The 15,917-nt window shown below is 46.5% G+C and overlaps 7 protein-coding genes across 7 annotated transcripts; 4 read left to right on the top strand and 3 right to left on the bottom strand. All coding sequences in view use genetic code 12, as the record gives it.

The window, feature by feature from the left end:
• Positions 1-1,445: 1,445 nt before the first annotated feature.
• LYS12 (homoisocitrate dehydrogenase) lies at positions 1,446-2,567 on the top strand (the record flags this gene model as incomplete). The annotated part of the gene is made up of 1 exon (XM_025484691.1): positions 1,446-2,567. One exon carries the CDS (start codon positions 1,446-1,448, stop codon positions 2,565-2,567), a length of 1,122 nt encoding a protein of 373 aa, XP_025339622.1.
• Positions 2,568-2,675: 108 nt separating this feature from the next.
• On the bottom strand, positions 2,676-4,043 carry CXQ85_000966 (rRNA (cytosine-C5-)-methyltransferase; the record flags this gene model as incomplete). The annotated part of the gene is made up of 1 exon (XM_025484690.1): positions 2,676-4,043. The coding sequence occupies one exon, from the start codon at positions 4,041-4,043 to the stop codon at positions 2,676-2,678; it is 1,368 nt and encodes a 455-aa protein (XP_025339621.1).
• Positions 4,044-5,057: 1,014 nt separating this feature from the next.
• PRK1 (serine/threonine protein kinase) lies at positions 5,058-7,328 on the top strand (the record flags this gene model as incomplete). The annotated part of the gene is made up of 1 exon (XM_025484689.1): positions 5,058-7,328. The coding sequence occupies one exon, from the start codon at positions 5,058-5,060 to the stop codon at positions 7,326-7,328; it is 2,271 nt and encodes a 756-aa protein (XP_025339620.1).
• Positions 7,329-7,403: 75 nt separating this feature from the next.
• HDA1 (histone deacetylase) lies at positions 7,404-9,926 on the bottom strand (the record flags this gene model as incomplete). The annotated part of the gene is made up of 1 exon (XM_025484688.1): positions 7,404-9,926. The coding sequence occupies one exon, from the start codon at positions 9,924-9,926 to the stop codon at positions 7,404-7,406; it is 2,523 nt and encodes an 840-aa protein (XP_025339619.1).
• A 601-nt stretch (positions 9,927-10,527) lies between these two features.
• On the bottom strand, positions 10,528-11,676 carry CXQ85_000963 (uncharacterized protein; the record flags this gene model as incomplete). The annotated part of the gene is made up of 1 exon (XM_025484687.1): positions 10,528-11,676. The coding sequence occupies one exon, from the start codon at positions 11,674-11,676 to the stop codon at positions 10,528-10,530; it is 1,149 nt and encodes a 382-aa protein (XP_025339618.1).
• A 672-nt stretch (positions 11,677-12,348) lies between these two features.
• CXQ85_000962 (transcription factor TFIIIB subunit) lies at positions 12,349-14,220 on the top strand (the record flags this gene model as incomplete). The annotated part of the gene is made up of 1 exon (XM_025484686.1): positions 12,349-14,220. One exon carries the CDS (start codon positions 12,349-12,351, stop codon positions 14,218-14,220), a length of 1,872 nt encoding a protein of 623 aa, XP_025339617.1.
• A 167-nt stretch (positions 14,221-14,387) lies between these two features.
• Positions 14,388-15,080, top strand: CXQ85_000961 (phosphatidylinositol N-acetylglucosaminyltransferase; the record flags this gene model as incomplete). The annotated part of the gene is made up of 1 exon (XM_025484685.1): positions 14,388-15,080. One exon carries the CDS (start codon positions 14,388-14,390, stop codon positions 15,078-15,080), a length of 693 nt encoding a protein of 230 aa, XP_025339616.1.
• Between the last annotated feature and the right edge of the window lie 837 nt (positions 15,081-15,917).

Here is a 15,917-nt window from a genome sequence, read left to right as displayed (position 1 = left end):
CATACCTTCATTCCAAAGCATACGAGGCAAATTGGCATAAGCCTTTTACACTCTCGACCCCAATTATACATCCAACAAGAGGATAAAAGTCCCGGTCATTGTGACAGAAGAGCCCAAATGACAAAAAAAAGCCGACAGATCCAACACCACACATGATTATGTCACGCCTTTTCCATTCACTTCCAGTCCCCTTGAGTTCCTGAACGAGTTGACGAGCTTCCTTCTGGATATTCATCAACTCGTCCTTCGCTTGGCTATTCGTATGAGGAAGCATTTGACAGAATTTTTCAATATCGTTTATTAATGCCTTCACCTTCCATAAGGATTTCATTCGGTTAATCTTGCGAATCTTCTCTCCAGGGCCGTACAGCAATAACTCGTCGCTGAACAGAACTGGAAGGAAATTAGTGGTGTACTCGAAACCTTTGCCGAGGTCATACAATTCTTTGGGATTGGCGTCTTTTATTGCCACCGCATAAACATGGCCATTCTTGTCTTGGTACATTTTGAAGGACAGTTGTGGCTTCGTAGTCGGTGTCCTTCTACTGCCACTGAGGTCCTCGTAATCGTCCGTCAGCTTGGTATACTTATAATTCAAATAGTTTGGGAATATAATAGGCTTGCCTTTGGAAAGAAAGACATCATTTTCGGGATATGGTCAAATTGTGTGGGATGAAGGAGTTGTGAATGGGTACTAGAATGGTTGCAAATATCCCATTCGTGGTACACAAAGCCACGAGAATAGGCCTCCACCAAGAAGCAACGCCTGAGACATACAAAAGCTTAGTGGAATGCGTTGAATGGCACTGGGCCGCTTGGATGAACGGTAACGGTTTTTCAGTTACCAATTAGCATTTTGGGTCGATATGCCAGTACAGAAGCGCCCAAGCCAGCCCCAAAGGAAAACTTCACCTTTGCTTAAACCAGAACCAGATGTACCCAAGCCGCCCTAACTATATAATTTTCAGGCCACTAGCAAAACCAATCCTACAACTTCACTACCAGGTCCTTCCCAGAACTTCCCCTGAAAACATTTCTTCCAATACCTAGCACCTGTCAAACCCTTCTATCAAGCAGGGCGATAAGGCATCTGAGTCGCATGCGATCCCACAAAAAAACTGTCCTCTCCATGCCCATACAAAACGTCACAAAGCCAAAAAAATCATAAAAAAGAGGAAGAAATTGACCTAGAATCGAAATTTTTCACTTTCAGTTACCTCCACTTTCCCTATCTTTTATACCCAGCCAACAGCCTTCCCAGGGCCTCTTCCAAGGTGACTCATTCGACGCGGCTTTCCCCAGAATTGAAGAAAAAAAGTACCGATAACTGATTTTATGTGCATGAATGGAGGGCCCGGGACCGGCCACAAGGACGTTTGGTAGGGTTGAGAATTTTCACGTTTTTCACTACTCATAGTTAATCCATACTACATTCTACAGCCAACATGTTTCCCAGATCGATGCGTACGTTTTCCACCTCGAGTGCCTCTTTGAAGAAATTGAAGATTGGCCTTATTCCTGGTGATGGTATTGGACGTGAAGTGATTCCTGCTGGCCAGGCGGTGTTGGAGAAGTTGCCTCAGAAGTACGACTTGCAGTTTGATTTTGTCACTTTGGACGCTGGCTACGAGTTGTTCCAAAAGACTGGCACGGCTTTGCCTGATAAGACCGTGGAGGTGTTGAAGAACGAGTGTGACGGTGCTCTTTTCGGTGCTGTTTCGTCTCCTAGTGTCAAGGTGGCCGGCTACTCTTCTCCAATTGTGGCATTGAGAAAGAAGATGGGCTTGTACGCCAATGTCAGACCTGTCAAGTCTGTGGACGGTGCTGACAAGCCGGTTGATATGGTTATTGTTCGTGAGAACACCGAGGACTTGTATGTCAAGGAAGAGAAGACCTACAACGCCGAGGACGGCTCTAGAGTGGCCGAAGCCATCAAGAGAATCTCTGAAAACGCTACCTCCAGAATTGCTGCTATGGCTTACGACATTGCTTTGCTGAGACAGAAGATCAGAGAGACTTCTAACCTTAGCAGTCTCCACTCCAAGCCTTCCGTTACCGTTACCCACAAGTCTAATGTCTTGTCAGCTTCTGACGGTTTGTTCCGTGAGGTTTGTAAGAACGTTTGGGAGTCCAACAAGGACAAGTACGGTTCTGTTGAGTACAAGGAACAGATCGTTGACTCTATGGTTTACCGTATGTTCAGAGAACCTGAGATTTTTGATGTTGTGGTTGCTCCAAACTTGTACGGTGACATTTTGAGTGACGGTGCTGCTGCCCTTGTCGGTTCTTTGGGTGTTGTTCCTTCTGCTAATGTTGGTGCTGACTTTGCTATCGGTGAGCCATGCCACGGTTCTGCCCCAGATATCGAGGGTAAGGGTATCTCCAACCCAATTGCTACCATCAGATCTACCGCTTTGATGTTGGAGTTCATGGGCTACCAGGAGGCTGCTGCCAAGATCTACGAGGCTGTCGACGCTAACTTGGTGGAGGACAAGGTCAAGACCCCAGACTTGGGCGGTAACTCCACCACCCAGCAGGTCATTGACGACATTGTTGGACGTTTTTAATAGAACACAGGATACTTAGGTGACCTGGAAAAAAAATTGAAATATCTAGATAGATGAAAAATAAATCATGGTTAAATGTTACATTTTCTTTCTATGAACAGGGTAATTCTACTGCTTTTCACGAACAAAACAGGCTGCAAAGAACCCAATTCCACCATCTTCTTTGGGAACTGCCCTTACACAACCCCCTGCAAGCTGTTGTCCCTTTGCTTCGTCTCCATCACTTACGGAAGTGAACTCTTGCTCCCAACCTCTTCTAGGCCACGACGAGATAACAACGTCCCTTGATGCAAGCTTCCAGCCTGCGTTTTTAATTTCTGGATCATTGAGCAAGTCTACCACAACTCTTTCGTTTTCATGTGGGTGGATCGAACATGTGGAATAGACTACCTTATGGGCCTTAGGAAAAGAAAGGGCGTGCTTCATGATCTTGAACTGAAAACCTGCAAGTTTGTTAAGTCTAGTCTCGTCAGTCTCTTCATTCTCTTGTTCTCTAGCGCTAGCGTCCTCGATAGCTCTACCAAAGATACCAGAGCCACTGCAAGATGGATCGACAATGAGGCCTGTGACATTTTCAAAATCCTCTGGCTTGACAGTGGTAAAATCAGCATGGGTGGGGTGTATAAGGTTTTTACGTGCCTTGCCTGTGGCCTTTTCACACATCATCTTGAGTGTCTTTACTCTATGGTTGTCTCTCTCAAACGCAAAGACAACACCGTCATGTTTAGCAACAAAAGAGGCAGCATGTGTAGTTTTGTTGCCTGGAGCAGCAGTAGCATCTATAACACAGGTATGGATATCATTCGGATCGTTATTAAGTATTTCAGCAGGGAAACACGACGCACGGTCTTGAATGATAACCTCGCCATGGGAATAAGCCTGGGTGTTGGTGATCTTCTCCCTAGGATGCAACCCATAGAGATTTGTAATATACTCGTCCTTATAGACCTGTCCTGGCTCAGTAAGTTCATCAAGAGATGAAACCTCAGTCAACCTCGAAAAGAATGGAGTCTTGAAAAGAGCCTCTGGCGAAGTTTTCAAGGTATTTACACGGATCCAGCGGACAGGTGTTTCATCGTCATCGAAGCCTTCCTTCAAAGGAAGCTCAGTCACAGACTTGACCTTATGTTTGAGCTTAAGCTTTGTGAACTCTGCTTGCATCCTGGTCTTGTTAAGCAAAAACGCTTCCTTGATTGGATGCTTACCCAGCTGGATTCTTCCCTTCGCAGAGAAGAGGAAATCCTGAACAAGAAGCGATAGTAGAGCATCGGAAACCTTCAACTTCTTCAATTGGGGCACGTCTTTAAGACGAGACTTGCGTATGATAACATCAATATGTTCCTTATACTTGAGCGTGGAAATCACAAGAGCGTAAACATGCTTTGGAGAATTGGAAAGCTTAGCGTTGAAGATCCGATTCTTCAAGCTGCCCTTATCGTTATTGACGAACTTTTCAGCCTCAAAGTAAAGCTTCATCTATGGTAGATGCTCATCGCCAAGATAGTGCAGGAGACTTGGTATGTAGCGAGAGAGGTAGGCATAAGCAAGGATGCAGAGATTCCAAAAACAAGGCCCGGGACCAGAAAAAACCGTACCGAAATGTGTGACTCCAGAAATGGTGCAAAAGGGAAAAGTGGGGGCTTGTTTTAGAGATTTGGTGGAAAAACGTGAAAAGTGAAGCAACTGAGGCATCCAGGTAGACAACCTATGGAAGGAGTGGAAGGTGCTTCAACTGTAGGTCATAGAGAGTGGAGTCGAATATTAGAGGTATAAGAGCTGTCTTTTGGGTGTTTGGGAAAGATTTGATGTAAAGGAAGAAAGAGTAGCTGGAATGGATGGGTCTAGTAGATGACTTACACAGTGTATGGTTCATATAGTGTAAGTAATTGGTTATCTACCAAAGCAACTCCTCTCGAAGAATAGGCTACTTGGCTTTTGCTACTACCCCAAATTCTTCAAAAACACCTTCTTTCTTCTGGAACCCGCTCATTCAGTGAACCCTCAGAATGGTTGCAAAATACCAGTACTCGTCTTTCGCAACCACAGTTAACACCCCAACCAAGCCACCATTCCCACTCATAAGAACCCTAGCTAACAAAAACTTAGTGAAGTAGTACCCCAAAGGACCCCAAATCTCCACTTTTCTTGTTTCATCGCATTGCCCCCTTCCCTTCCCCTGGCCCTTCCATAAAGGCCTGCTGAGCCTCAGAATCAGATACACTCATTTCCCTCCCTTGCAGATTCTTCGCTACCGGTCACATACTTGGCTCGGTTATCTCGGCACTCTTTCCCCTGACCTTTTTTTCGCTTATTAATTTTTAGCCCAAGAAACTACTAATGGTCTTGTGCCAAGAAGAGCTAAGTAACTGGTGCTCCTGCTGCTCAGTGTGAGGCACTGGTGCGATTTATCGCAACTCGCTTGGGAAACATACTGGAATCTCCATCTGTACATTACGCTTCTTTCATTTTTAGACCACGTCAGTTACCCCAATGACTGCCGCCCCACCCGACGCCTTCCAAAGAGGCAAACAGCTTCAGGTGGGTTCTCACAAAATATCCATCCTCAAATACCTATCTTCGGGTGGTTTTGCTCATGTGTACACGTGCACAATTGATCCACCGTTCCATGGCAACAAGGTCGCCTGTTTGAAGCGTGTGGTGGTGCCCAATAAGCTCCAGCTTAGCTTACTTAGGCAAGAAGTTGATGCCATGAAGCGCTTGCGTGGAAACAAACACATTGTCTCGTACATTGACTCTCACGCTTCGAGGCTTCCCATGGCTAAAGCCACCGATACGCAGCAGTACGAGGTTTTGCTTCTCATGGAATACTGCTCTAAAAATGGGTTGATAGACTTCATGAATACTAGATTGACGCATCGTCTCACGGAGCCCGAGGTGATCAGCATAATGACCCAGATCACTACCGGGGTAGCCATGTGCCATCACTTGAATCCTCCTTTGATACATAGAGATATCAAGATTGAAAACGTCTTGATCGACGAAAAGGGCACCTATAAACTCTGTGACTTTGGTTCGGCCGTGGCCTACGCCCCTGTTCCTCAGAACGCCCAGGAACTCAATGCTTTGCATGATGATATAATGCACCACACTACACCACAGTACCGAGCACCGGAGATGATTGATCTCACGCATGGTTTCCCCATAGACGACAAGCTGGATATCTGGGCCTTGGGTATCTTTTTATACAAGCTTTGTTATTACACCACTCCTTTCGAACTGCCACATCAGACTTCCTTGGCTGACTTGGAGCAGCTGATCCTCAATTGCAACATCAACCTTCGCTTTCCAGGCTCTCCACAATACTCACAACGCCTTCAAAATGTTATTAAATGCTGCTTAAGAGCCGATCCTAGAAGAAGACCAAGTGCACTTCAACTCCTTCAAGAGGTATGCCTGATGCAGGGTGTCAAGAAACTTCCTGAAACTGTTCCATATTCTGTCCGCATCACCAAGACTGTTCCTGTCAGCTATGACGTTACAAGTGTCAATAACGATTCTACTACACAGACCCAGGTCTTGAAGGCCACGGGTCCTCTGAAGACTTCCTCCAAACCCAGCAGTTCCCTGGACGTGTTTGCTTCAATTGACAAATCAAAGATACTTTCAATGGGGTCTTCAAACCAAAAGAAACCCGACTTGCCTAGCAGACCGCTCGGGAGATCGAGCAATTCATCTGCCACCTTGCACGACCTTATCAGGAAGCAGGTGGATGATAGCTCCACTGAACTCCACAATTATAGAAACTCGGAGGATTCCGACCGTGGTACCCTCAATTTCTTGAAGTCTAGAGAGGAAGAAGGGGTCAGTTCTCGCCAGAGCACAGGTGGCTCTATCAAGGCATCATTCAAAAAGGGATTGAGAAGAATCAGTACAGGTGGATCAGTTTCTTCCCAGAAGAGTGGATCGTCTGAATACAAGAGACGTTCCAGTTCAACGACCATCAGAAAGCTATTCACCGGCTCGAAAGAGAAGAACGATTCTACGGAGGATGTCAAGCATTTACGTGTACCATCCCAAGAAAAGAAGGTCTCCTCGATCCAGAAAAGAATGTCGCTTCTACTTAGTAATTCTGATCAGAAAGCACCTAAGACTGCCAGTGGCTACGGTAAATACACCGACCAGGATGATATCACAGCGATCAACTATACGGATCTTTCTGCATCTGCGAGCACTGAATCACTCACTCAAAGTGAATCCAGCTCTGCTGAAGAAGTTCATAAGGTGAAGTCCGTTCCATCTAGACCTTCGCTATCTACTAACGCGTCTGAGAAGCGTCTGAAGTCAAAATCACCAAGGAAGTACAGCTCTCCACCACCTGTTCCTCCTGGCTTGAGTAAATCTACATCGCAACTCTCAATACCAAAGAGGCAGCTGTCTCCAACGAGGAAGCTGGCTACTCCTGAGAAGGCTGTGCCCCCTCGGAGTCAAGCGGCTACCAAGAAGCCGGAACTTGCTAAGAAGCTAGAACCTGTCAACAAACCAGAACTTGTCAAGAAGTTAGAGCCAGTTATGAAGGCAGAGGCAGTCAAAAAGTCAGAACCAGTTAAAAAGCCAGAACCTGTTAAGGAAAAGGTGAGCCCCAAGAAGCCGCTCAAAAAACCACCACCAAAGCCATCCAAACCAAAGCATTTGACATTGCCTGACCATTCCAGGCGGCTTAGCAATTCAAGCGACACTTCTATGCCTGATGTTGAAGACCTCGAAAAGCTGTTTGCCAAGAGATTCCCAAGTTACGTCTAAAAAACGTCATGTATTAGTATGCTTTTGAGTCATGGCCAATACGTTGGCCCATAATACATAGATATTACACTGATCCTAATTAGATTCAGATTCGGAGAAGTCTTCAATGGAATCAAGAATGAAGTCCACACCTTCGTCGAATCTCTCATGAATGACATCCCATAAACCATCAACAGATGCCTTCAACACACGACCGTACTTTTTCCTAGGGCGCTTTCCGACATCATCGGAATCTCCATTTTTAGCATTAGCAGAGGTGCTAACCCAACAGGTATTTTTGTAACTTGTAAAAAGGACTGAACTTTGGTAGTACCAGTCTACCATTGATTCATCCATTACTGGCACTAGGGCCTTAAGATTAGATCGGCTGACAAATCCAACTGTACCCTTGACAACGTCCTTGATCTCCTGCGATGGACGCTTAGCATAAAGATGGACAATAGACTGATATGAGTCCCCAAACCCGACAAACACAACCTTTTTGAGTTCTGGAAAGTATGTCAAGTAGTTGTCCCACACCCAGAGAAGAAGTTCCTGGGCAAATATGGTAGGGTTGTAGTTTGAACTCTTCACCGGTGAAGTAGTCTTTTCGTTTGAGTTGTTCTTTGAGCTTGTCTGAGCCGATGCAACAGCTTCCGTATAGGAGGGGATATTAATGTCGATATATCCAACATCGTCCGCCGAGCCACCATCCACTGAAAGCTCTGAACGAACCTTTTTCATGACACGCGTCAATGGATGTTCAAGCACGACAGAAGTGCTGCTCTCAATGTTTCCGTTAATAGGATTGATGTTGGCCCAGACTTCAGGAGGGTCGTGAATGGAAACAACAATGGTGGAATTCGTCAGCACCAGAGGACTGGCCAACACAATGTCTTCCATGTGAGCAGGAAGATCTGTACTGAACGTAGAAAGCTTGTATTCTGGGTGATCAATGATGGGGAGGCTGATGAATGAGTGGTTGGTGAAAAGCTGTTGTGCCTGGTATGCACGGATTGGTTCAGCGAACGAAAGGAGGTTGTCCGTGGACAAGTCGTAGACATCTTCGAATACATGGGCCGAGTTGCCAGGCTTCATGCACTTCCAGTATTTGCTTTGCATTCTGATCACCTCGTTGACAACCTCGAGGGTCTCTAAACGTGGTTGAGAGCTGATAGTTGCTTCAGGAGGCTCACCTATAAGCACCTTAGCAACGCCTAAGGCACTCTCACTGATGGAGTCTAAACTGTATCCACCTTCTAAAATGACAGCGAGCTTGCCTTTAGCTATAGCCTTCAACATGTGGGTCATATGGCCGTATCCAGCCGGACTGACGTGACATTGACCAATCAAGTCACCGTCTGCAGCATCGAAACCAGCACTGACGATAATAAGGTCAGGGTCAAATTCACTGATAATTGGCATCACTACTCTACGGAAAGCGTAGACATAGTCAGCGTCGCCCACACCAGGAGCACTCCAAGGAACGTTCACAGAGTAACCTTCACCTTCACCTTCACCCACTTTATCGTGGCCTCCATATTTCGTACCTGGGTAAAACTTACCGTTCTCGTAACGATGGAGGGAAATGTAGAGGACACGAGGGTCGTTATAGAAAGCTCTTTGGGTACCGTTACCGTGGTGGATATCCCAATCAAGAATGACGATACGGCGAACCGACTCTGGGTAAGACTTAAGGATGTTTTTGGCAGCCACCGCCACGTTACTGAAAAGACAGAACCCACCAGGAGTATCGGGTTCAGCGTGATGGCCAGGAGGACGCACAATGGCCATGGAGTTCTTAACTTTACCTTCCACGACGGCCTTGCATGCCTCAATAGAACCACCACACGAAAGCTTAGCCAGGAGGTAGGAGTCGTTATTCACGTAGATGGAGTCACCCTTTTCTGTTTCTTCAAGAAGCTGGTCACGAGTCATCTGCTCCGTCAGCGAAATGTACTTGAGATGCTCAGCAGAATGCACTTCCAAGATTTCTTCAGCCCTGGCTTCACGGATAGGAATTTTCACCATGAGAGGACCGATATCCTCAGAGCCCGAAAGCGACGTATCCTGAATAAGCCCCGCCTCGGCAAGTTTCTTATAAATACGGTAGATACGGCGTGGATCCTCCGGATGTGGGTCGATATACTCAAAGTAGGACGTGAAGATCTTGGCATGGTACCTCATCCGCACATCATAGACAAGACCCGTCTTAAGCAACGTGTAGAAAAGCTGTGGTGTCTTATGAGGAACCACCACAAGCGTATCCAGCTTAAACCTCTTTGTGCCGTTTTCTGTCGCCGCAACAGCCTCCGTTCCGTTGGAGTCGCCCACTGCTGCTGTGTCGGGTTGTGTAGCAGCAGGTGCAGTAGTTTCTTCACTCTTGACCGTATCCATCGCCACCGCTCCGTTATCCTCAGTTTTCACCTCCTCTTCAGCCTTGACCTCAGGCTCCTTTGGCGCCACCTCGCCATCCATATCCTGGTCCTCAGGCTCCTGTGGTGGTTTCGTGTCTGGGCCCACTGGAGAGGGTGCGGTCTCTAAAGTGGGTAAAGGCGACAGACCGTCATTCTGGTCAAGCAGGTCAAGAGGCCTTTTTCTAGACTCTTCTGCGTCCATGATTTATATAAAGCACGTGTTCACTCAAACGTAATAAGCAAGAAGAGACACCTTGATGGTGGAAAACAAGCACTAGTTTTTGCAGATGTTGCAGTAGATGTCAAGAGTGTCTGGGTATCGGCAGTGTGTGCAGTACGGGACGCATTCCAACGACGAGAGGGAAAAAGCCGTTCGCCGAGTAAGGTTGAGGCGGGGCGAGTACAAAAGCAAAAGAAAAGGTTAAGTAGAAAAAAAATAATTAAGCTTCTACTATATTAGTATAAGAAGGAGATCATGCCGTTTTCAGTGTCCCTTCAGCGTCCAGGAGGCCCCCTAGAAATGCAGCCCTGGCCCAAAGAAGCAGTGGACTATGGAAGCGAAAATGGTCGTCTGCACGGCCATGCGCATGCTCTGCAGCAAAGTAGTAGTTGGGTGTGGGAGAAGAAAAAGAAGGGTTGCGAGATCTCAGCGTTCCGTGTGGGGGCAATTGAAGAAAAAAAAAGGGGAGAGACTTTTGGAAGGTGGATTTGGCTCTCCTTTTATAGTCGTAAGGAGTTGCCCGTTTCTCTGCTTTTTTTTTTGTACCTTGATTTCGTTATATCAGTTACTGGCCCTGCAACTTTTAGTAGGGCTTGAACCGCGCGTCTTTCCCACGCTTGTCTTTCTTGTCCTTCTTACTCTTCTTCTTCTTACTGTCCTTGTCTTTCTTCTTTTTATCTTTCTTGTCTTTCTTGTCCTTCTTGATTTCGGTCTTAGCGGGTTTGGCGGCTTGGGTTCCTTGGAGCTCGATTGGAAGCTCCCATGCCTTGATGCCTCCATCTTCTCCACAGGTAATCACCAACTTGCTCTGGGGAACGAGCAAAACGTCTCTAACCACTTCTTCGCCATGGGCACCTGGGAAACTGACAATACTTGATTTGTCAAAGTTTTCGCTTTCACAGTCAAACGGCATCACCAGTAGCAGCAGCTCCAGGTTAGCGCCAAAGGCTGCGTAGCCCAATGGACTGACTTCTATGACGTATTCACAATGGGGCCACACGCGTAGGTCGCCAATATCACTGGGTTGAGGCTCCTCTGGGTTCTCGTAGTCCACGTTGTTGAGTTCACTGAAAAGAAGCGTTTCCATGTGTGAAAGAACCAGTATACGCTTTTCTCTGATGAAGTTGCATGTATGAACAGAATTGTAGTTGATAACCTGGTGCAATGCTTCGTCTTCGTCCTCTTCACGTAAATCGTAAATGTTCACGTACCCGTCCGTGGATCCAGACATCAAGTACTGTGTCATTGTCGGATGGAACTTGATATCTGTGATATCGTCATGGTGAGAGTCCACGAGCGATCTGACCAACTCCTGGCTCTTCCAATCCCAAATATGCAATTCTGCGTCCACACCAGCAAGCTCAGTTCCGCCAGCCACAAGCTTCCCATCTGGAGAACTAGCAACCGATAAGAAGTTGGAGTTTTTCAGGTTGGTAAACGCAGCCACTGGTTTGCCGAGTCCTTTCTCCAAATCCCACACCTTAAGTCCATCTGTAGATGCAGAAACAAAAACCGTATCGTTGACCTTAGCAATGCTATTTATACTCGACTCGTGGGCCTTCTCGTTGGAGTAGATAGGAGCCTGGCTGAACTGGCCGGTGGAGAAGAGAACCAACCCTCCAGAACTGGTGGACGCAACGAACGAGCCGCCCGAAACCTGGGGAAAGTGTAAGAGCTGTAAAATCCAAGTATCGTCATGAGCACGCCATGCAAAGATTTCTTTAGCGTCCATGGTATGGAGAAGTGGTGGTTGATGAGGCTGTTTTGAGTAGAGCGATGGTCTTCGCGCACTATACACTAAGGTATTGGAATGTGGTGGGTTGGTAGAGTGTGGAGGAAAGGGTACATTTACGAAAGCTGTTCAGTGAGTATTCCAATTAAGGCATGATGATTTGAAGTAACTGGCAGTAGGAAATAGGAAGTATGGTAGGAAGGTCCATCAGATGGTTGGGTTGTCTGGTTGCTGTGTGCTAAATGGCTGCGAAAAGGACATGGATTACAGTTATTTAGTAGTTTGAGCCATTTGCTGAAAGAAAGAGTAAATGGAGCCAAGAGAAGATCTTGATTAAAAAGACATGTCGTTAAACTACTTTATTTTTTCAGAAATCATCATCTTTTGATAGTAGTACTACTGTTCACCTTAGTATATAGTACAGCACAAAGGGTCCAATATTCCAGTTCAAAACCATCCAAAATACCTCCAAAGTCTCTCCACTAAATCAAGATCCCCATAGTACCCTTATAAAACCCCCACTTATCCCTATTTAACCCTCCCTGACCAACTATCGTAGCCTTGTGTTGGCTGCCTCGTGGTGCCTGTCCTGCATAGCCTCATATCAAGCTCGATGTTTACCCTCATAACTTCTTCGTTTGTCACAAGCCATACTTATCACACTCCACCAATATGAGTAGTATTGTGAAAAAGTCCTCCCACTTCGCCCCCAAGGTGAAAAAGAGGGTCACCAGAAACACCAAGGCTGCTCAGCTAACACCCCCAACAACCCAGGAGTCTCATACTTCCCCTGATCCAACTCAGATAACCCAGCCAGATGAGGCTCCCATCTCAACACCTCCAGCAACACAGGTGACAAATGACCGTACAGATTTGTCCAAGTACAATATTGGAAGTGCTCCAAGTCCAAGTGTTGGTAAGTCACAGGAGGATGAAGCCGAAATCGTGGACCCTAAAGATACTTCAAAGGCTGCAGATGAAGAGGCTATACAAGACGAAGATAGCGATGGCCACGAGTATGGCGATAACGATATTTTCAAGAAGACCTTGGCAGAAAACCAGGAATTGCAGAGATCGCAAAGAAGAAGGTCTTCTGTTGCCTCCAGACGTTTATCTGGTATCTTCAATAGATCAGGATCGGTTTCTACCCCTGGCTCTGTTGGCCCAGATGGAGAAGAAGTTACTGCTGCTCCGGTGAAGATTGGCATTCCAACTGCAAAGCCAACTAAGAGAAGTAGACTGTCGATATCTAGATCCGCCAAGAGACAAAGCCGGTCTTCTACGGTTGTGCCTCCAACGCAAACTTTGGTTGAAGAGGACGAGGGTAGTAGCACTACTGCTGCTGCGAAAGAAACCACTAAAGAAGGTACTGAAGAGGAGAATGAAGAAGACAAAGGACCAAAGTATGTTATTGGAGTGGACCCAAGCACTAACAAGTTCGTCAAGTACCGTGCTCATAAAGATGTCAAAGGACCTAAGAACATGCCTGTGGCTCCAGATAATCTTATCACTACTATCACGGATATCAGTCAACTTCCTAGAAAGATTAAACCACAAGATGAAGCGTTATATGCCCAGCTCAAGGTGCTGGCCGACGATATGACTTTGGCAGAGCTTTGTAAACCCTTGATACAAGTCGGTGCAACGAGCACCAACTTTAATGATGCTGAAAACGCCAAGATAGCATTGGACAAGGCAAGGAAGTACCGTCGGCAGGCCCGTGATTATGCGAGAGAGAATCGTGTCAGTTATGAGACAGCATTCGAACAGCTTCAAGCTAAAAGAATAGCAGTCGCCGAGGGAAAAGCGAGAGCTAAAAGAGCTAGAGAAGCAGGAGAGAATGGTGATGAAGCAAAGGACGGCGCAGCGAAGGATGAAGCGGCCAAGTCTAATATTGCGTTGGTTACTGTTGGCGATAAAATCCAAGTCGATACTGATTCTATCATCAGGGCCCAACATGAGCGTCCAGATAGGGCTGGCGGTGCTGCTGAAATGGATAATGCATATGTCAACCCCATTACTTCTAACTCCTACACTAAACTGACTTACACGGATGCATGGACGACTGACGAGTTGAAACAACTCTACAATGCCTTGAGTACATGGGGTACTGATTTCACTTTCATCGCCCAGCTCTTTCCTTACAGAACCAGACGCCAAGTGAAAAGAAAGTTCACTTTGGAAGAGAAGAAGCGTCCGGAGCTCGTGGAATTAGCATTGAGAAGAAAGCTTCCCCCAGACCTCGATGCCTATTGTGCTGCTGCCGCAGACGGCAAGAACTTCAAGACTTTGGAACAGTTCAACGAAGAAATCAAGGAGCTTAGACTGGAGCACGAGAAGCATATCAGTGAAATTCAAACCGAGCGTGAGAAGGCTATCAAGGAAGACTTGGAGGCCAGCAGAAAGAGAGAGATGGAGATCAGAACCGGTTCTAGAATTATGACCAGAGCTGAAAGAGAAAGAGAATTGAGAAAGAACGAGGTTGTTGTTGGTACAGTTGAAGACTCTAGAAAACCTGCCCAGCCTTTGAAAGGTGAAACTTGAGCCATGAATTTTTTTGCAACCCCAAAGTGTGGGCCCCGTATTCGAACCCGCGGTGTGCACACAGGACATACATACGTAAGCAGAGTGCGGCATCGCTATCGTCTCCGATTCGGTTTCCCACCACTTGATGGCTCATCAGTGCTGAAAAATTCCTGGCCACCAGCAGCATGTCTTCCAGAAAAGATTTCGTCTTGAATATCACGCTGGTTGACAGCAAGAACTTGGCCACTTATACAGTGCTGAACAAACCTTCCCGTTTCCTAACATATTGGAAAGTACCCCTCGTGGCCGTATTATGTGGCATATTGGTACTGTTTGTGCTACGGCTCGCTGAAGAGGCCGGCTACGTCTTTGAAGCTCTTGACATATATATCCCGCTGGCGGAAATATTTCTTGCCAATGCTGAAGGTTGGGCCAGAGACGTTCCTGTTCTTCAATCGCTTACGTCGGCCGCTCTTCGGAAGCTATGCCTAACTGGGACCATTGTGGCTCTTTCGCTCATCGTGTTGGCGCTTATATCGCTACAGGAGCCCCAAGACAGTATGATGATAATCAAGGATATGGGCATTCAACTCAGCAGCCGTGACAGGTGGGGCTTCACCGAACAAGAGTTCATACCATTGTCTGATACCATCGATATTGTCATCCATGAAGGATTCTATGGTTTCGGACAAGTGATCTTTTACATGTGCGTTTTGACGCTGCCTAAGCACAAGAGCGGAGCCGAAGAGAATGGTATCAAGGTTGTTTTCCCAAACTTCCTACCACGCAAGTCCATCCTTGTGGATGTCTGCCGCCAGAGCAGAGAGATGCTCTACGGTACCACAAAACGGTACACGCAGACCTCTGAAAAGAACTGATCCAACAAACAATTACAACCAAAGGTGGGTGTTTCTAGAGAAATCCTAGAGTGTGATAGTATGACGACGACGATGATGATAACTTAACATTGTATTAATCTATAAAAACCTTGATTCAGCATGACAACACACATGCGAAAGCAAAACCCAAAATGCAATAAACATATAATTAGATGGTAGGTGACCGCTCTAGTAACGACCGAGCAGTCTAACGAAGCTGCCATGGTTCCTCTTTTCAGCCCAGGAAGCCATCAGCACGCTAGCAGCAAGCGATAACACTCCACTGACAATTAACTTGGAAGTGTGAGGCGTCAAGAAAGACATGGGAGCGATTGGGGCAATAGCAGATCTGAGAGCGAAAGCGAACATTGTATAATAGTGTAAGTGAATGAAGAACCAAACAACCCCCAGCAAGGCCCTCCTTATATACTTCCACAAAACAGCCTAGACGAGTCAGGCCGAGTTTTTCCGAAGATGCACAGAAGGAGGCGTTGACTTCGAGAGTCATAACACCGCAGGCATAGAAAAGAAACTTTGAGCCTATCGTGAGATGTTCCGTCTGGTGATGTTCGCTAATGGCTGCAAACGGTAAGCCACACCCAGACATAAAAGCACAAGGAGAAGTGATAATTTAAAACAGGAAGATTTAGAAAAATGCCCTGTGATCCAAAAAGACACATCACCGCTTCTTTCACCCTTTCTCTTCAATTTGGTGTACTTTTCGTTCTTGTCGTTTAAGCGAATACCACTTCCTGAGGTGAGCCCACACTGCCGGAGGTAAACTGCCGTGGCGCCATTCTGCGGAAGCTCTCGCAACCGTTGCTTATTGGTGCCTGG

The sequence above is a fragment of the Candidozyma haemuli genome, assembly GCF_002926055.2.
Source record: "Candidozyma haemuli strain B11899 chromosome Unknown B_2014730914, whole genome shotgun sequence".
In the NCBI taxonomy this organism is placed as follows: Eukaryota; Fungi; Ascomycota; class Pichiomycetes; order Serinales; family Metschnikowiaceae; genus Candidozyma; species Candidozyma haemuli.
This window is presented reverse-complemented; position numbering and strand designations above follow the sequence as displayed.